At 44.1% G+C, this 21255-nt stretch overlaps 1 protein-coding gene across 1 annotated transcript in view; it reads left to right on the top strand.

The window, feature by feature from the left end:
* Window positions 1-21255, top strand: part of ITGA1 (integrin subunit alpha 1) — a 223978-nt gene that overhangs the window by 176033 nt on the left and 26690 nt on the right. Inside the window, exons 19-21 of the mRNA XM_077462760.1 lie at window positions 2514-2599; window positions 4849-4984; window positions 9452-9535. Of these exons, the coding sequence (XP_077318886.1) occupies window positions 2514-2599; window positions 4849-4984; window positions 9452-9535 (306 nt within the window). The remainder of the gene's footprint in view (window positions 1-2513; window positions 2600-4848; window positions 4985-9451; window positions 9536-21255) is intronic.

The following is a 21255-nucleotide window of genomic DNA, read 5'->3' as shown; positions in this document are numbered from 1 at the left end:
ACCTGTCTGGTGTGTTCCTCGGCCTTCATGTTTGTTCACTAAGGTTCTCTAACAAACCTCTGAGGCCGCGTACACACGGGCGGACTGTTCGCCCAACTTTGTCCGCTGAACAGTGTTTGGGCGGACAGTCCGCTCGTGTGTGGGCTTTCAGCGGACAGTTTCAGCGGACAGTTTGACGGACAAGGTTTTTCGGAATTTCCGAAAAACTGTCCGCTGAAACCTTGTTTCAGCGAACAGTCCGCTCGTGTGTAGGCTTGTTCGTCAAACAAAGTTGCGCGCATGCTCAGAAAGGATTTTCACGCCGAAAGTTATAATGCAGTGTATAGGACGTCGTATTTTTCGTCCCGTCGTACGTGCCGTTCACGTCATCACGCACGGTTTCAGCAAACTGTTCGTCCGTCGTGTGTGGCCATGTCCGTCCATGCTAATTTTGAGCGGACTGTTTGCCGAAACTGTTTGACGGACAAAGTTGGGCGAACAGTCCCCGCGTGTGTACGCGGCCTGAGGGGTTCACAGAACAGATCTAATTATACTGAGATTAAATTACACACAGATGGATTCTATTTACTAATTAGTTGACTTCTGAAGGCATTTGGTTCCACTATATTTTAGTTAGAGACATCCGAGTCAAGGGGGCTGAATACAAATGAATGCCACACTTTTCATATATTTATTTGTAAAAAAATTTGAAAACCATTTATCATTTTCCTTCCACTTCACAATTATGTGTCGCCTTGTGTTGGTCTAGAAAAGTGTCTCCCCCTATACAGCATGTCCCGGTATTAGATTTTTTATTACCTTGTAGTGGGAAACAGCTTTTGATTCGGCCTGTAATATTATCACCGGGATTGTAAAATTCTTGCTGGGACAGCTGCTGCAAGCTTAGTTCCTCTTGACGCAGGCATGTTACATCTTCCAAAAGTGTGTGAGCGGGCTCTTGGGAGTCAATGTCGGCTGGTATTTCAGTGCAGCAAAACTACTGTGTTTGTCAGTACTAACAGGAAGCTGTGAGCGCACAACATTAACAGGTATTTTTCTGTGCTTTTTAAAGGGATAAAACATATAAATTTGAATGTATTTCAGTGTATTGATTTTTTGTATTTTGCCTATGAAATTTAACACTACCCCATCCTCGTGTATACTTAACTCCTTCACCGTACGCAAATATATGGCCCCACTGGAGTGGGCTTTTTTTTCTGTGGGGCCGCATATTTGCGTATCTCCCTTTGTGCTGGGAGCCACACAATGCACTCCTAGCACAGAGACCGGAGTTTCATGGAGAGCTCCAGGCACTGTACTAATGATCAAGACCCGAAACTTCCGATTTCAGGTCACCTGATCGCTGTGATAGCCTCTGATTGAAGCCCTGTACTAACGTTTGGGACCCGGAACTCCCGATTCTCTCAAAAACTCTCTCTTTGTCGCCCCTCTCTCTCCTGTGCGTAAAAAAAATAAGAAGAAATAATCAGAAAAAAATAAAATGGAAAAAAAACTAAAATTACCTAGATCAAGGTTTGATCTAGGTCAGTGCCAGGGTTAGTGTTTGGGTCAAGGTCAGGGTCAAAGGTCAGGGTCAGTATTTTATTTTATTTTTTTATAGTATCAGTGTCAGTGTGTTTTAGGTAGGGTAAAAAAAAAGCAAAATGGGCACTATTGTTTTAGGTATGTACTACGAGTACAAACAACAACTAACATACACATATGTGGTATTGCTGTGATCGTCAGGAGCAGGAGCATTTTGTTTTTGCTTGAAAGGTATGTTAGTAGCAAGAAATATACAGCTAAATTTAAAAATATATATATATATTACTTTGGGCCAGTTTTCCTTTGATAAAAATCAGGAGATACAGTACCCATTACAATTTACCACCAAACAAAGCCTAATTTGTCCTGAAAAAATGCGGTATAATTCACCTGGATGCAAAAAGTAGTTGTGATAGTTTTCCTAATATAAGTCAAAATTGCAAATTGTGCATAGGAACTTAGATTTGCTTTACCCTTAGGTGCAAAGGGGTTAAAGTTTATGTTACCCCAAAATTTAATATTTCTGATATGTGTCCATGTTACCGTGTACTTTTATTAATATGAAACTTGTTTCTTGTATTGCTTCCTTTGTATGAAATACCTGATGATCCTGCCAGTCCCCCTGCCTTCCTATTTCAAACTGGCCACACCAGGACATGGAAGCACATCCATCCCAACGTGGTCAGTTTGCTTCTTTTTACTCCAATGATCAGACTTGTACTGACAGCCCCCGGCACGGCTTTTTACTGGGAAGATCAGTACACTGTTGTATCTCCGCCCCCTGCTAACACAAGAAAGATGCACCCGAATCTTCAGACAATGATCTACTGTTTTAAAGAACTACAGTGAGGAGATTTTTCTAAAAAAAGCATACCCCTTCTCACAGGCCGAAATATTATTTTGGACAGAACATTTTTTGTTTTAATTCAATGATAATGACATTTCTTACATTTCAGATCCTAACAAGTACCTGTTTGCTCATTTTACAGATCCCATTTACCATGGACTGTGGTACTAATAAAACATGCATCAGTGACCTTGTTCTAGATGCTCAATTAAGTGTGGATGAGCAAAGGTAAAATTATTTTACAATGGATAAGATGTGTTTGAATTTTTATTAAGAGGAAACAATAGATAGACGGATTTGGGTAAATTTTATGTCTATTTTTAAGTTGATATGTTTGTTAGACTAATGTTTTGTGCTGTTTCATTTTAAAGCCCCACTCCGGGCAAGAGAAAAATACTCTTGCAGTGCCGCTTCCCCAAACTGCATGGGTTAAATGCTCATTATAGCGGAACTTTGCTGCATCTGAGCACCACAAATCAAAAATGCTATTTCATTTATTTTTAAAATCCAAAACTGACTCCCCCATCCATCCATGTCTCCATGCTTTATTTTGTTGAGAAATCACTTCCTAGCATTCCTGGCCGTGACCATCTTGAGTAAGGGCAGAAGATTCATGAGATTCATGTAGCATTTACTTCCTGGAATCCATCTGTTCTTAACTTAAGCATGTAGGCAGGAGGGTGTGCCCCCTCCTGAAAACTCCTATGTATGACATAATTTGCCTAGGCATGGAAACGAGGAAATAACTGAAGAAATGTAAAAAAAAAAAAAAAAAAAGAAAGATTAAAACTAGTAAATATAATATACTTTCCTATCATTTTACCAATGCTAGCATCATAAGGATTAAAAATAGTCAATATTGACTGAGAGAGGGAAGTTCTCCTTCACTGTGGAAATGAATTCTAAAAATAAAAACCGCTGATGGGCAGGGTTTTTATGACAGAAGAGACCTTACTGGTCTCTTCTGTCATAAATGTTTCTAGCTGCCTGTTGGTTGGCTATCGAGCGTTCGGTCGATTTTCTAACCGTGTATTCGGGCTATTAAGCTCTGGAGGACACATTCATTAAATACTTCCTAATTTCTTACTCTGGCAGACATCCTCTATGCTTTGCAACTGCCCCCCCCCCACCAAGCTTCTTGGAAACCCCCAATAGAAGGGTGTTTTTTTGTTTGTTTTTTAATCCCGAATTTCAGCTTCAACATGTATGTGTGTGTGTATGTATGTATATATATATATATATATATATATATATATATATATATATATATGACAAGGGTTCCCCACCATCAATTGACTATCTAGAAAGCACAGCATTGGTTGTTTCCTTTCATATATAGTTTCCCTAATTGAAACCATTGACAAAGCCATTATCTAGATCAGCCTTTGTCAACCTTTTCAACACAGAAGAACCCTTGAAATTCAATTCCGGCCTTAGGGAACCACTGCTAAAAATGACTATATCTACAACTCATAATATAGTGTGATGGTCAGTGGGAAGAATGCTCCTTATACTTGTGGTCATTGGGATGAATTGGAGGGTCAGAAACTGTTCGAACCCCTGGTGTCAGGTCACCTGGAGCCCAGGTGACAGATGCACACCGTAGGGCTTAGGAGTGCACCGCAAGGTTGTGGACCCTACGGCTGACTGCTGCGGACAGGGGTCAAGGTGATAGGAAGGCAGGGCCGCCAGAACACCAAGATGAATCCCACCAGGGTTAGAGCGCAAGATTCCCTGGGGCGCGGAGTTTAAGAGCCAGCAGGTGTTCACCAGAGCCTCGAGTGGTGAGGATGGACTTGGCTGCAACTGGCTCCAGGTCGCGACCCCCAGGGTCCCCCAGCTCACACCCACAGTAGGCAACAGGAGGATAGGGATGGTGAGGCACAAAGCCAAGTTTGGAGCCACAAGCAGACAAGAATAGTCGGGGACACGCCAAAAGGTCAGGATCACAGGCAAACAGGGATAGTCAGGACACGCCAAAGTCGGTAACGGAAAACAGTAGAAGAGCACACGGCAGGTAACAGGAAGCTAACACACAAAGGTAGATCAGCAGGATTGGCTAGCAGTGCACAGGTTAATATAGAGTAGTCTGATAGGAGCTAGGGTGGAGCCATGCCAGAGGATGGATTATAAAAGCAGTCAGGTGAGGCTCGGCTGGTCTCTAGAAATGAACACATGGAGACAGGTAAGCAGACGAACTCTATTGCATAACCATGAAACCTAGCAACCTCTGGAGGAACCATAGGGTTTGATGGAACCCTAGTTGAGAAACCACTGATCTACTTCTGTACATCTCTTTCAGAGTCCTTCCCTGTAAACATCACTGCAATGCTTTAGTAGTTGAATGTAATAGATGTATAGAGAAATACTAAAAAAGAATGAACATTTGGAGTAAATTTTGAGAAAACTTTAAAAACAGTAAACTAAAATGTTTGCCTTATGAATTAATGTGTTTGCTTTCTTTAAATATTTTACAGCTTTGATGAGATGATTGTACAGCATGGAAGGGACAGATTTAATGTCACCATTACTTTGAAGAATAGTGGTGATAGCGCTTATAATTCCAGAGTATTAATGAAATATACTCCCAATATTATAAGGGCTAAAACAGAGGTGAGTAAACCTGAACAAAATGTTTTTTAACTACTTGCCTACTAGGCACTTACACCCCCTTCCTGCCTAAGCCGTTTTTCAGCTTTCAGCGCTGTCACACTTTGAATGACAATTGCGCAGTCATACCACACTGTACCCAAACAGATTTTTTTTTTTTTATCATTTTCTTCACACAAATAGAGCTTTCTTTTGGTGGTATTTAATCACTGCTGTGTTTTTTTATTTTTTACCAAAAAAAGACCAAAAACGTTGAAAAAAAAATATGTTTTACTTTTTTCTGTCAGTAAATTTTGTAACTAAGTAATTTTTCACCTTCACTAATGTGAAGGTGGCACTTATGAGAAGGCACTAATATGCCACACTTATGGGCACTGATAGATGGCACTGATATGTGGCACTGATGAGCACTGATAGGTGGCGCTGATGGGCACTGTTGGATGGCACTGATGGGCACTGTTGGGTAGCACTGGTGGGCACTGATAGGCAGCACTAATGGGCATGGATAGGCGGCACAGATAGGTGGTACAGATGGGTACTGATGGGTGGCACTAATGGGCGACATTGATGGGCAGCACTGATAGGCGGCACTGATTGCCAGCACTGACTTGCATCGCTAATGGACACTGATTGGTGGCACTTGTGAGCAGTGGTGGGCACTGATTGCTGCCACTGGTGAGCATTATATGCTGGCATTGGTGGGCAATGTTGTGCAGTGTTTTGTGACACTGCATTTATTTATTGTAATCAGGGCACTGATCATCAGTGCCCTGATTACATCCCTAAATGTCCCACTGTGAGGAGATGCTGCTGATAGGCTCTCCTCTCCTCACATTCTGTCAGTTTGAGGTGAGGAAAGCTGATTATCAGCATCTCCTTGTTTACATGTGACCGGTTTTGATCGGTCACAGCCAATCACAATGTTAAAGACCTGCGGACGTGGCTCTTTACAGAGATCGGGATAGCACCGTGTCCGCCGCACTGCGCGCCCCCGTGGGCGAACGAGAGCGGCCATTATGGGACGCCGTCATATGACAGCGTCCCAGAACGAGAGCTGCACCGCCCTGCTGTCATTTAACAGTGGGCGGGCAGCAAGCAGTTAATGAAGACTTCCATCTAATACAGTAGAGGATGTCAAGCCATCTGTGCCCAGTCTTGCCACAAAGAGTTACTCCAACTCTGAGCAATCCTCTTGCCTTTTTTTAGTGAGATAAAAAAATGACACACAGATACGTTTGTGTCGCCACATCCCCCACTTCTGTGACTGACTTCTGTGATCTGATTTTATTATATCATGCACGGCATAAGAGCAGAATGTGTGTTACAATTGTGCTCTGGCACAATCTGTGATATCACCGTGTCTACTGGACAATGCCGATGACAAATACCTGTACTGGCCCACTGCAGGTACCATGTTATCTGCTGTGGTTGGCCAGTTGTGGCCACACAGTGAAAGGCTTTGTTACATGCCTTTCATTGTGTACTATCCTGATGAGCTCTGTGATTGGTCCCATTCACCACATGGTACAGACAGGAATCAGAGCCCATCTGTACCATGTGATTAGCTGTGGCCAATCACAGCATTTCACAATGCTAAACACTGAATGAGTGGTTTTCATTCAGGAAAAATGGTTGCTTATAACTGTAAAATGCACAGTTATACTGTAAGCAATCATAATGTGTAAAAAAAAAAAAAAATCCTGATCACGTTCCCAGCATAGTACAGTGTTATTGTGGTAACACTGTATTGCTCTGGTCACTGTATGTAAAAAAAAGAAAACATTTAATAATAAAAAAAAATTGAAAAAATATATATTTTTTAACATACTGTCACCAGTCAGTGTCCCTGATAACTGCCACACCAGTCATATGATTATGCTGTACTGCACTGGTAACAGTATGTAAAAACTGTAAAAAACAAAAAAACAAACATTTTTTTAATTTCTTAATTTTCCCAAAAATTATGACAAAATTACAAATTGAAAAAACTTGCCATGCATCTTACTAAATACCTTGGACTGTCTACTTTCCAAAAAGGAGTCATTTGGGGGATATTTGTACTGTTCTGGCATTTTCGGGCCTCAAGAAACATTAGTCAGTGGCTGCCAGTACATCGGGATTGATCAATTTACAGATATATACCATCAATTCTGGACTCTATTACTTTCCTACAGACTAAATAATATATACTGATTTTGGTTATTTTCACTAAAGAAATATAGCAAAATACACGTTAGCCTAAATTCATGAAGAAAGATTATATATATATATATATATATATATATATATATTATGACAGGGCAGAGGCGGATCCAGAGTCTAGTCTCGGGAGGGGCACTGCTAGAAAATATGTTTTTTTGGGGGCAATTTATCGGGGAAATGGCTGGTATTGGCGCTTCAATCATCATGGCACCATGGTTGTTACGGTGTCAGGATGATTGAAGCGCATTATTTCTATTATTACATTGTAATATAAAAATAAATGGTTCAACTCACCATAATGCAGAATCAGTGGGAGCCCTGAGGGTGTCACTTGCCATGTCACTTGCAACACACTGCACATTGTCACTTGCCACGTCACTTGTCACCTAATGCGGATTGTCACTTGCCACGTCACCTGCCACACATTGCAGATTGTCACTTGCCACGTCACCTGCCACACATTGCAGATTGTCACTTGCCACGTCACCTGCCACACATTACGGATTGTCACTTGCCACACGTTGCAGATTGTCACTTGCCCGTCGCCTGCCACACACTGCGGATTGTCACCTGCCACGTCGCCTGCCACACATTGTGGATTGTCACTTGCCATGTAGCCTGCCACACGTTGCGGATTGTCACTTGCCACGTAGCATGCCACATGTTGCGGATTGTCACTTGCCACGTAGCCTGCCACATGTTGCGGATTGCCACTTGATAGCGTTAAAAGGGATAGCCAGAGTTTTACAATTATTTGTTATATTTACACAGTTGTATAGTTAGGTTGAAAAAAGACACAAGTTCACCTAGTTCAACCAAAAGAAAATAAATAGAAGAAAAACCAGCAGGGGGGAAGACAGCACTCCTCCGCCAGATCCTGTGCTTCTCTGATCCTCTGTTCAGCCGCAAAGATGCTTGTCTCTGCACCCCCCATCTCAACAGTTGGAAGCAGAGACTAGAACAGAACTCCTCCTACAGATCCTTCAGTGCAGCTGCAGGACCACATCGTCTCCGCTTCCCCTGGTCTTAACATTAAGGCGACTCCAGCCCCCCACTGGTCCTCCTCCAGACCCTGCACTTTCTTTCAAGGGACTCTTGACTTCTGATGGTGGGGTTGGGACACTTGACATCTAATGTAAAGGGGGGGGGGGGGGAGTGGTGCTCTGGACATATGTTTATTATTTCTATGAGAATAATACAGTTCTATGCCAGTTGAAAAGGAGAGTCGCACATTGCTGGTATCATTCACAAGAAACGTTATTGTAGACTGCTCAGGCAGAACATCATAGCAGAACCATGAGCATTCTCCAACAAAGTTTATTGTGTATGATATCGGTGGTGTGCGACCCCCCAATTTCATACTTGCATCACCTGCTACAGGAGAGTGAGTGGGCTCTGTGCCAGTCTGCACCTGTCCTTCACATTTTAAGTTTTAAAGTATTACTAAAACCAGTAATATTTGAATGCAGAGGCAATTATTCATTATGATAAAAAGTATATACATTCATATACATTTATATAGTCTTAAAGATACCACCGTCCCTTTGAGGACAACCATACTGCTGATGCAGCCTGCTATGAAAAATTACATTTGACACCCTTGACCTACAGTATACTGTAAATGTAAATATCCATGTTTTGTTTATTTAGGTTATTTATTTTTGTTTGTTTATTTAGGAATGCATCAAGCTCTTTTTTAAATGTTCTCATGGTATAGCCCATCCTGCCTGCTGCTACCATGACCAAGACCTTGGTGCACTTGAAACCACAGATCCCTACTTTTTCTGTGACTCCATGTCTGACATGAGAACCAGAGCTGCATTAGCCACTTGACAGAGTGTTACCAAGGTTTGCCTAGAAGGCTGCAGTTAGATTTTCAGACCTAGCACAAATGTTAGAACCAATTTAGACAAAAGCCCCAAAAAACTGTCTTTGGAATGTGGAAGGAAATCAGAGTACTTGAAGTACACCCACACACAGGGAGAATGCAGATAATGTCCTGGTCAAGACTTGAACCAAGGACCCGTTGGTCCCATGGTATATTTGTATGACATTAGCAAACTACACACATAATTATTTCTCTAGCCTACCAATAGGACACTGGCAGCATGATTGGTTAAGTGTAAAATAACATGCTATGATTTTCATGTTTTTTCATGTGTAAGTCAGACATTTTTACTATGATAGTTTTACTATGAACGATGAAACGATTTTTTACGATGAACGTATTTATATGAATAAGTCATGTTTTGTTTTAATAATCCCTAGGACAAGCCAGGAGTAAGCTGTGATGAATCTGGTGAAGACTTCTTATGTAAGGTTGGATACCCCTTTTTAAAGAAGAATGACAAGGTATACATGTATACATTTGCGCTACCTTGATATATGAGCACTAAATGCAGCTTTGATTAAGTGTACATAAAACACTTTTACAAATTATTTACAAAGTGCAAATACAATTCCTACCTTAAAAAATAATAAAACAATACAGTGCACTATGACATAATAACTTCAAAACATCACAAAAAAACAATACGTGTTACATTAGTGTCCATGAAGACAAAGTATTCAACAATTGAAAAACTTGTCAAATGTAATATCTTATCCTATCCATATTATAAACACCGCTGTGCATCCATTCACACTTTAAGCAACAATGAATCTTTCCTTTTCCTTCCAAAAATGAAACCATTGCTCTCATAGTGCTCACTGCATCCCTGATATTCCACAATCTCTCATCAAATTTATTGACCTTAAGCTTAAAGAGTTTGTAAAGGAAAAAAATAAATAAATAAATAAACATGTCATACTTACCTTCTCTGTGCAATGGTTTTGCATACAGCAGCTCCGATCCTTCTCCTCTCGAGTCCCCGCTGCCCCCCGCCGAGTGCCCCCATAGCAAGCCACTATGTTATGTTATTGACAGCAGGAGGAGCCAATGGTTCCTGCTGCTGCATCTCAGCCAATAAGGAGCGAAAGACCTGGGAGAGCCTTGGCTCTCATGCACATCGCTGGATAGAGATCGGGCTTAGGTAAATATAAGGGGGGCTGAGGGGAGAGCTGCACACCAAAGGTTTTAGAATGCATGAAGGTAAAAAAAAAAACTTCAGTCTTTACAACCACTGGTCTAGAAGGCTTGGTATTCATTTCTTAATACCAAACTCCTTTTGTATCCATCTTTATAATTCACTCTCAATCTTTCAATTTAACCAAAAAGAGATAGACCATAAAGACAGAGATAGATATCAAGAGATATAGTCCATTGGATGAAATCCATAGGGAGGAAACGTATGCATGTGGGAAGGTACCCTGCCCACACAACTAAGAGTAAGTAGATAGCAGGTTTCACTGTTCAGACAGCAATGCTCAGCAGTCTCCCCCAGGCAGCTAAGAGTAACATTCTCCCACTGCATATACAACCTCTGCAGACACTGCTCTCCATATTCTGCTTGATGACTGATCAGTCTAATATAGCAGTCTCCCCACGTTTGTCACCTGGGTATGTACCTAAGCTGAACCCACTTGTGTGTACAGTCTACTTTCCCATGTGCACAAGACTTCTACCAACGCATTTCATCTAGTGGACTTTATCCTTTGATATTTATCTCTATCTTATATCTTTTTTGGCTTAAGTTGAGAGAGCGAGAGTGAATTATGAAGATGGATACAAAGGAATTCAGTATTGAGAAATGAATAACATGCCTTCTATGTCCTTATTAAGATGAATTGTTCTGATTAATGATTCTGGAAGAGCATGGGTGTGGGAAACACTATCACATTGCTGGTTTTGTTTTTGGAAGAAAATGGAAAGATACTTTGTGGCTCAAAGTGTGGATTCACAAATGGAAGAAAAGATACATTTGACTTTCTTTTGCTATCCCAAAGTCACGCTGCCTCCCAAAGTCACGCTGGAAGTTGTGTTGCCTCTTGTGAATGGACTGTTATTGATACGGCGTGCGCTATTATCAATGGGATACTATTATTGCATATTATCCTCTGTTGTGCTTATGCATACGCTCACTTAATAATTTATCTGGCGCACAAATTGAGGTATGAACCAGAGCAGCGCATTCATCTTAGTAAATCAGCCCCAAAATGTTATAGCAAAAGAAAGAAGATGAAAGAAGAAGACTTTAATAAAGGAATTGTCAAAAACTGTCTCTTGTCATTTTTTACACTTTTGTCACTTTGTTGTTGAAATGGTAGGGGTAAAAGTACCCCCTTACCATTTCACACAGGGAGGAGGCTGGGATCTGGGGGTCCTCTTGTTAAAGGGGGCTTCCAGATTCCAATAAGCCCCCCGCCCGCAGACACCCACAACCACCGGACAGAGTTGTGGGGATGAGGCCCTTGTCCTCATCAACACAGGGACAGGGTGCTTTGGAGGGGAGCCCAAAGCACTCTCCCAATGTTGAGGGCATGTGGCCTGGAACGGTTCAGGAGGGGGGGGGCGCTCTCTTGTTCCCCCCTCTTTTCCTGTGGCCTGCCTGGTTGCGTGCTCAGATAAGGGTCTGGTATGGATTTTGAGGGGACCCCCACACCATTTCTTTTTTTGGCGCAGGGTTCCCCTTAAAATCCATGCCAGACCTGAAGGGCCTGGTATGGAATTTCGGAGGACCCCCACGCATTTTTTTTTCTTAATTTTTTTGTTTTCTTAATGCTAACATGACCTGTGTGCAAATAGCCTTAAAAAAAACCATAGAAGCGCAAAAAAAAAAAAAAAGTCGAGTTGAGAGGTGCACCTGTTCAACTTATGCAGATAAATCTATGCAGCTTGACATTTACTAAGATTTTGCGGGTGCAGTGAACCAGAGCACTTGAACGTGTGCAAATGCACAAATATGAAAACGGCCGTTGCGCATCTGTGTGCGCCACAACTCATGGCGCAAACTGTAACGATATCACGTCTGAGCCAGGATATATTGTAACTAGTTGCCATTTTGTGTGGAACGCAGCCATGACAGTTTGGCTACCTTGTAAACTTACTTACATCTGTAAAAACTCCCCCCTCCCTTGTCTTAGGAATTCCAAATGTCTTAACATCTTCAAAAGGAAAGAAAGGTTATCTTAGCAGAGAAAACAGAATCGGGCTAGGTCAATACACAAAGCTCAAGTTGCCTGGCAAGGTATTCCGGCCTGTCGTAAAACTGTCACCCTCTCCATGCAGAGAACTAACAGATCCCCGTCGTAAATACTTCCAACCAGATAGCGTGCAAACAGATTAGTAAAGTGTTGAAACTATAACATTTTTTATAACTTTCAAAGCCCTCATAGCACAGCCATAATATGGATATATTTAGTTTCCTCGGATAATTTCTAACATGTCAAGTCCAAACACCCCTATGTCAGGTCATATGGGAAGCCACTGGGACCCCTTACTGCTCCTAGGTAACCCTGAAATGGGAAACCTGTCATGTGTGGACTTGTTTTGAAGCAAATATCATGCTGATCACTAAAATGGATATCTGCAGTCTATAAACAATAGAGAGGCAGAGATATGAATATGTATAACAAAGTGTACCTGGGACAGGGTCATGAGTGTAGACACCTCCCAGCAACCAACCCCTAAACAAGATGACCAGACGATTGGTCACTGGTCGCTGTCAACACCCCCTTTGATTTGACAGAAAAGAGGAGAGGCCAAGGCAATGGTCAGTTCTCCTTTTACCATCCAAGCAGGAACATCTGCCAAGTTTGAGAACCGATTACCTTTGCTTATCGATTGAACTCTGATCAACCCTTGGACATTAACTGCAAGTATTTTTCCTTCCCAATTCTACCTTATTTCTTTGTGGCTGTATATTGTCTTTATTTTTTTAAACATCTTTTCTGTAAATGTTTTATTCGCACCAACCTTGACCTTTTCATAATAAATCCTTATGTTGAAAAGTGTTAACCTTGTCTTTAAAGCTCTTGATGCAAACTATAAACGAACCTGTCTCTTAAAAGGGCGCTACTGTGGTAGAGTAAGGCACTGAGCAGACCTGTCTGTGGTGGCAGTGTGTGTTGCAGGCGCTTATTCTAAACTTATAATTGGTATTGCTAAAATTACGAGTCCCCCCGGCTCTGTCTTATAAACGGGGGTGGTGGCAGTTAAAGGGTTAATTGTGTAATTAGCCCAGTGACAATCGCTCTCAGGCTGCCCGCACCTAGATTGTGGTCCTGCAAGCTGGAAAATCTTTGTGCTGGGTGCAGCTGAGGGTGGCATTGTTACGTAAGTGACAGCGTGGTGTGAGGTTGGCCGGTCCTTTGTCGCAAAGTTAGCGAGGAGGGCAGGAATCTGACACCAGCGTTCGTCACATATTGGCTGGCAGCATAGCGGGATAGTTTCGCATTAAGAGCATTCAGTGCATTGTTAGCAATTAGCTCTGCACTGAAGGATTGTAACCTTTGTGGAAACAGTCCTTAGAGACAAGCTGGTGCACATTATTTTTTTTGTTTACTTTTAAAAAAAAAGAGATATACAGCAACAGCTCCTTTCTACACCTTCTTCCTATCTCTGCTTTCTGTTCTATCTTTTCTGCTTGCAACATGTCTGGGGTATCAGCATATAAAAAGATGAACAAAAATGATCTGACTGCTGAGTGCACAGAAAGAGGAATTGATGTCGGTGGCAAAAACCGTGATGGCTTGATACATGCCCTACATGAGTTTGATATCCGTGCAGACCAGAACCTGGGGGAAACTGGACCAGAAAGGGTTTCCGCTACTCCAGAGCCCAGTGGTTCAGAGGCGGCCTCACCAGATGGGCATGCAGAGACTGACACTGGACTACCACGGATTGTTACCTCCAAGCCATCGCCGGAGCAGGCCAGCATCAGATTGCCTGGAACCAGAATAGACTGTCCTCAAATGCAGGAAACAGTACAACACCTCAGGGAGACGGATCCTGTGGCGTACCTGCAGTTTCTCGAGCGCCAGGCTGAGAGAGAGGAACGCAGGGCTGAGAGAGAGGCTGCGGAACGCCGGGCTGAGAGAGAGGCTGATCGTCGGCACGAACTGGAGATGGCTAGGCTCCAGCAGCAGCGACAGGTTCAGAACCTCGGATCCCTAGAGCACAGGGATGACTCTCTGCCAGTGGCCCCGGCAGCCAAATTTCCAGTTATGGAAAAGGACAGTGACATTGACGTGTATCTACTGTCGTTTGAAAAAACTTGCCATCAGTACCATCTGCCCCCAGCACAATGGGCCCGGTACCTGACACCAGGGCTACGAGGCAAGGCCCTGGATGCTTATGTAGAACTGTCAGAAGAGCAAGGAGGTGATTATGAGGCCCTAAAGGCTGCAATCATCCAAAAGTTTCAGCTAACCCCGGAAGTGTACCGGAAGCGTTTTAGGTCCTTGCAAAAGGGGCCTGGGGACTCATACCTGGATGTGGTAAGTCGCTTACACACCACATTCCGGCAGTGGACTAAATGCTTGAAAGCCGATTCTTTTGAGTCCTTGGAAGATCTTATGATTGAAGATCAACTTTTGCACATCTGTCCTACAGACGTCAGACAGTTTGTGCTGGAGTGAAAGCCAACCTCTGCCAAAGCAGCAGCAGAACTGGCAGATACCTATATCCACTCTCGGGTATCTGACCATCGCAAGGCTCCTCCAAATGGCTGGAAAGGAGGGAAATCACACATGGCAACCCCTCCTCTACCTACCAACCAAGTTCCTCAGCGGCCAGAACCTGCAGCTCCTGGAGCCAAAGCCTTTGTGACTGACAACCGCAAATGCTATAACTGTGGGAAAGGCGGACATCTCCGGACACAGTGCCCTGAGCAGAAGAAGACGACAACCCCTGGCCATCCGGCCAGCAACCCTTCTGCTGTGCTGCTCGTCGGTGGAAAACCTCCAGGAACCAATGCCAACTTGCAGCCAGTCATTGTAGGCCAACGAACTGTAACAGGTTTTCGTGACACTGGAGCCGAAGTCACTTTGGTCAGACCAGAGGTGATAGAAAAAACAGACATCATCCCAGAGAAGTACCTTACCCTCACCGGAGTTGGGGGAACCTGTTCCCATGTACCTCGTGCCTATGTTTTCCTGGATTGGGGTGCCGGAAGTGGGATGAGAGAGGTGGGTGTCTCTGAGGAGATCCCCACTGCTGTGTTGTTGGGTTCTGATTTAGGTACCCTTGTTTCTTACTATGCCCCTGCTAAGAGCACCCTGGATGCTCCCACGGAACCTTCTGGACCTACCAAGGTACTGTTTACAGATGTTGGGGTAATATCTGGGCAACCTGTGGATGGACAGAGGGAGGGGGAGGGTGGAGTTGAAGTGCAAGGTCCTCCTTCTTCAGAGACAGGAGAGCAGCCCCCCTTGCTAGTGAAGGTACCTGATGTATGTTCCAATATTGCTGAACCGATAAAGGTTAAATGTGATGATGATGATGACAATGATGACGATAATGATGACGATGGCGACGATGACGACGACGACGATGATGAGGTATTGCCAGTCTTGGTGGTCACTCGCAGTGCTGCAAAGGCAGCCGAGGTGCAGGCACTGATCGCAGAACAGCAGGAGGAGGTCTCAGGGTCCTCTCCCTGTTCTGACCCAGTGGACTCCACCTCTGTTGAGCCTCAGCAGCTGTCCTTGTTTGCCACAGGACTGCTGGCTGAGAGTTGTGGCCCCGCCTTTGAAACAGCACTGCAGACAGACCAAACACTAGCACAGCTCAGAAGTCTAGCTGATCGCCCCCCTGCAGAGAATGACAAACAAAAGGTCTACTGGGACAAAGGGAAACTGTATAGAGAAAGTTTGCTTGCAGAGGGGAATGAGGCTGACATTGGTGACAGACAGCTGGTGGTACCCAGTCAATTTAGGGGACAGCTGCTAAAAGTGGCCCATGAGATTCCTCTTGCAGGGCACTTGGGGATCACTAAGACCCGAGGGCGGTTGGTACATAACTTCTATTGGCCCAGGATGCTTGCTGACATAGCTGACTACTGTCGGTCCTGTGTTACCTGCCAGCGAGTTGGCAAGGTAGGGGATGTCCACAGGGCTCCACTAAAACCTTTGCCTGTGATTGACGAACCTTTTAAGAGGGTGGCAGTGGATATTGTTGGGCCTTTGGCCATCCCTAGCAGTTCAGGCAAACGTTATATCCTTACAGTTGTCGACTATGCCACACGTTATCCAGAGGCGGTGGCTCTCTCCTGCCTCCGGACAGACAAGGTCGCTGATGCTCTCCTGGGAATCTTCACAAGAGTGGAATTCTCAGCCAAGCTCATTATCGATCAAGGCATTCAGTTTGTGTCTGACTTGATGCAAGCTCTCTGTCAGAAAATGCAGATGATGCATATCATGGCCAGTCCTTATCACCCACAAACCAACGGCTTGTGCGAGAGCTTCAATGGCCCGTTAAAACAAATGTTGTGCACCTTTGTGCACTCTCAGGGCAAGGACTGGAAACGATATCCGCCTCGTCTGCTGTTTGCTTACAGAGAGGTGCCTCTGGAGTCCACAGGCTTTTCGCCACTTGAACTTCTGTGCGGACGGAGGGTAAGAGGGCCCCTGAATCTAATCTGTGAGAACTGGGAGGGCAAGATTGCCGACCCAGAGGTCTCTGGTGTAGATTACGTCCTAACGTTCAGGGATAAAATGGAGACGCTGCTGGAAATTGTGCGGGAAGAACACCTGGTGCACCTGTCACAGGTCCTGGACCAACTGACAGCTGCCAATCTGACCGTCAAACCCAGTAAGTGTCAGATTGCCATGACCGATGTGCAGTACTTGGGACACCGGGTAGGAGGAGGCACCCTGAAACCCGAGACAGGGAAGGTTGATGCCATCCTGGCATGGCCTACCCCCCAAACCAAAAAGCAGGTTATGTCTTTCTTGGGGACCGCTGGCTATTATAGGAAGTTTGTATGTAACTATAGTAGCCTGGCTAAACCTCTGACTGACCTAACCAAAAAGAAACTGCCCAAGGTGGTGTCTTGGACACCAGAATGTGAGCAGGCCTTTCAGGCCTTGAAGGAGGCGCTGGCCCGCGCCCCTGTGCTACAGGCTCCAGACTTTACCCGCCGTTTCCTAGTGCAGACTGATGCCTCTGCCTATGGATTGGGTGCAGTCCTGAGCCAGGTGGATGATGCTGGAGAGGAGCATCCCATCCTCTACCTGAGCCGGAAGCTGCTTCCCAGGGAAGTAGCATACGCCACGATTGAAAAGGAGTGTCTTGCGATCGTGTGGGCTCTCCAGAAGTTACAAACGTACCTTTATGGACGGCACTTCACTGTGATCACAGATCACAATCCCCTGAGCTGGCTAAATCGTGTGGCTGGGGAGAATGGCAAACTACTTCGGTGGAGCTTAATTCTTCAGCAATACGATTTCACCATCCAGCATAAGAAAGGCAGCACCCATGGCAATGCTGATGGGCTGTCGCGACAAGCCGAGCCTGCAAGAGTCGGTTGCGTCAGGAGGGAAATTGTAGTTCCCTCCCATGCAACCACCTAAGGAGGGAGGTGTAACGATATCACGTCTGAGCCAGGATATATTGTAACTAGTTGCCATTTTGTGTGGAACGCAGCCATGACAGTTTGGCTACCTTGTAAACTTACTTACATCTGTAAAAACTCCCCCCTCCCTTGTCTTAGGAATTCCAAATGTCTTAACATCTTCAAAAGGAAAGAAAGGTTATCTTAGCAGAGAAAACAGAATCGGGCTAGGTCAATACACAAAGCTCAAGTTGCCTGGCAAGGTATTCCGGCCTGTCGTAAAACTGTCACCCTCTCCATGCAGAGAACTAACAGATCCCCGTCGTAAATACTTCCAACCAGATAGCGTGCAAACAGATTAGTAAAGTGTTGAAACTATAACATTTTTTATAACTTTCAAAGCCCTCATAGCACAGCCATAATATGGATATATTTAGTTTCCTCGGATAATTTCTAACATTTCAAGTCCAAACACCCCTATGTCAGGTCATATGGGAAGCCACTGGGACCCCTTACTGCTCCTAGGTAACCCTGAAATGGGAAACCTGTCATGTGTGGACTTGTTTTGAAGCAAATATCATGCTGATCACTAAAATGGATATCTGCAGTCTATAAACAATAGAGAGGCAGAGATATGAATATGTATAACAAAGTGTACCTGGGACAGGGTCATGAGTGTAGACACCTCCCAGCAACCAACCCCTAAACAAGATGACCAGACGATTGGTCACTGGTCGCTGTCAACACCCCCTTTGATTTGACAGAAAAGAGGAGAGGCCAAGGCAATGGTCAGTTCTCCTTTTACCATCCAAGCAGGAACATCTGCCAAGTTTGAGAACCGATTACCTTTGCTTATCGATTGAACTCTGATCAACCCTTGGACATTAACTGCAAGTATTTTTCCTTCCCAATTCTACCTTATTTCTTTGTGGCTGTATATTGTCTTTATTTTTTGAAACATCTTTTCTGTAAATGTTTTATTCGCACCAACCTTGAACTTTTCATAATAAATCCTTATGTTGAAAAGTGTTAACCTTGTCTTTAAAGCTCTTGATGCAAACTATAAACGAACCTGTCTCTTAAAAGGGCACTACTGTGGTAGAGTAAGGCACTGAGCAGACCTGTCTGTGGTGGCAGTGTGTGTTGCAGGCGCTTATTCTAAACTTATAATTGGTATTGCTAAAATTACGAGTCCCCCCGGCTCTGTCTTATAAACGGGGGTGGTGGCAGTTAAAGGCTTAATTGTGTAATTAGCCCAGTGACAATCGCTCTCAGGCTGCCCGCACCTAGATTGTGGTCCTGCAAGCTGGAAAATCTTTGTGCTGGGTGCAGCTGAGGGTGGCATTGTTACGTAAGTGACAGCGTGGTGTGAGGTTGGCCGGTCCTTTGTCGCTAGTTAGCGAGGAGGGCAGGAATCTGACACCAGCGTTCGTCACATAAACCTTTTGTAAATCAGCCCCTTTTCTTCATGGATACTAATGTAGTACATATTAGCTTTGTGGTATGTGGAGGTTTATTGATAAATGGTATAGTGCACTCTATTGATTTATTACATTTATTGGTAAGAATTGTAGAAGTATTTGAGCTTTGATAATAATCTGTAAAAATTAGAAGGTATTGAGTAGTGTGAATGTTTTAAACTGACCCTGGTGGGAGTGGGGAGGAAGTTTTTGACAAGGTTTGATTTGATGTTTGCATCTTATATCCATTGTTTTGTTGTTCCCCCAAGATAGATTTAGTATTCTGAGTTGCAGATATTAATCAGTAGGGATGGGCCGATAGGACCCCTGTTCGGTTTGCACCAGAACGTTCGAACACCGCAAAAGTCAATGGGACCCGAACATCAAAAATCAAAAGTGCCCATTTTGAAGGTGTATGTGCAAGTAATTGGCAATAGAGTGGTTATAGGGGTCTGGGTCTTGCCCTGGGGGACATATTACAATACAAAAAAAGTTTGTGAAAATTTTCATTTTTAAATGAGCATTGATTTTTTTAATTTTAAAGTTAAAGCATAAAAATGAAAAATTCCTTCCAATATAGTGCCTGGGGGGTCCCTTATGTCTAGAATCTGCTGCAGCAATAATTTGTAAAGCCAAATAAAATGACATTTTCCCAGCAAGCTACCTTTATTTTGCTCAGCAACAGTGTGAGAGCCAGTGAGTATGATAAGGTCACAATGTAGTGCACTGGGAACAAGATTAGAGATTTTTTGGATACATTCTGGTGTCACTTTGACTTTGGATAGAAGTAACGGGTATGTAAAAATTGGTCTTTGGGTGTCGGTGGTGCCTTCCCTCTTTAACCCTATAGAGGTAATCTTGATGAAAGCAAGAATTGGTCTTACCGATAGGATGTGGATTCTGACAGCCCTGGGCGGTGAGGACTAAAAAAAATGTGAAATTCCTTACTTAGGTGGACGCCTTCTCCAATGCTCCTCTCTTGACCAACAGAAGACTCAAAACTACATTTTCCACGACACTGTAACCTACTGGAGTCAGGAAAATTGTTCAATAAAATCCTCTTTAACGTGTCCTCAAGAAATTGTATCTTCTGCACTCTCTGTGGGGACGGGATGAGTTCTGAGACCTTCCCCTCCAACCAGTAATCATCCTTCTCCTTTATGCCACATATTCTTGGGTCCTTTTGCAGGCTTTGAAGCATGTGGTTGCCCATGCGTGTCAAATTTGCCGAGGCTTGAGAACAGACTCCTCAGGGTCACTCAGGATGACAGCATCTGGAACTTCCTCCTCCCAGCCATGTATTACTCCCAAGGGTCCTGGGGTTGGAAAGCCATCACTTACGGATTGACACATGTATTCCTCTTCTACAAAGCCTATGAAAGTGCCAGAAATCTCCTCCTCATCCTCCTCCCCTCTCTCCTCCTGTTCTGTGGCATAGGAATGATGGTGTCTGGATAAAGTTGGACTTGAGAGGAAAGGAAGTCCCCCTCTCCTGCTGCTCTGCCTCCGGTGCCCTTTCCATAATGCCACACAGAGTCTGCTCCAGCAGGAATACAACAGGGATTATGTCACTGATGCATGCACTGTCACTGCTCACCATCCTTGTGGCCTCCTCAAATGGTGATAATACAGTGCATGCATCCTTAATGATCAGCCATTGGTGTGGGGAAAAAAAGCAGAGGCGGCCTGAGCCTGTTGTCATGCCATACTGACACAGGTACTCATTGAGGGCCCTCTGCTGCATGTATAGCCACTGCAGCATTCCCAAAGTTGAGTTCCACCTGGTGGGCATGTCACAAATCAGGCGGTTTATGGGCAGTTAGAATTCTCGCTGAATTTCAGCCAACTGAGCACTGGCTGTGTATGACCGCCTGAAATGACGATAGACTCTTCTGGCCTGCTTTAGTACATTTTGCAACCCTGGGTACGTATTTAGGAAAAGCTGCACCACCAAACTGAGTACATGTGCCAGGCATGGCACATGTGTCAACTTTCCATGTCTAAGGGCAGAGAGGAGCCATTATTGGACACCACCATTCCTGGCTCCAGCTGGCGTGGTGTGAACCACCCCTGGGCCTGTCCCTGCAGAGCTGCAAGAATCTCTGCTCCGGTGTGGTTCCTGTCCCCTAAACACATCAGCTGAAGCACTGCATGACACCTTTTAGCCTGATTCTGGGAA

This window comes from Lithobates pipiens, unplaced genomic scaffold (genome assembly GCF_037356315.1).
Source record: "Lithobates pipiens isolate NorthernLeopardFrog02 unplaced genomic scaffold, aLitPip1_a1.2 Scaffold_3, whole genome shotgun sequence".
Taxonomy (NCBI): Eukaryota; Metazoa; Chordata; class Amphibia; order Anura; family Ranidae; genus Lithobates; species Lithobates pipiens.
Note: the sequence above shows the minus strand (reverse complement) of the source record. Positions and strands in the feature narration are given on the sequence as shown.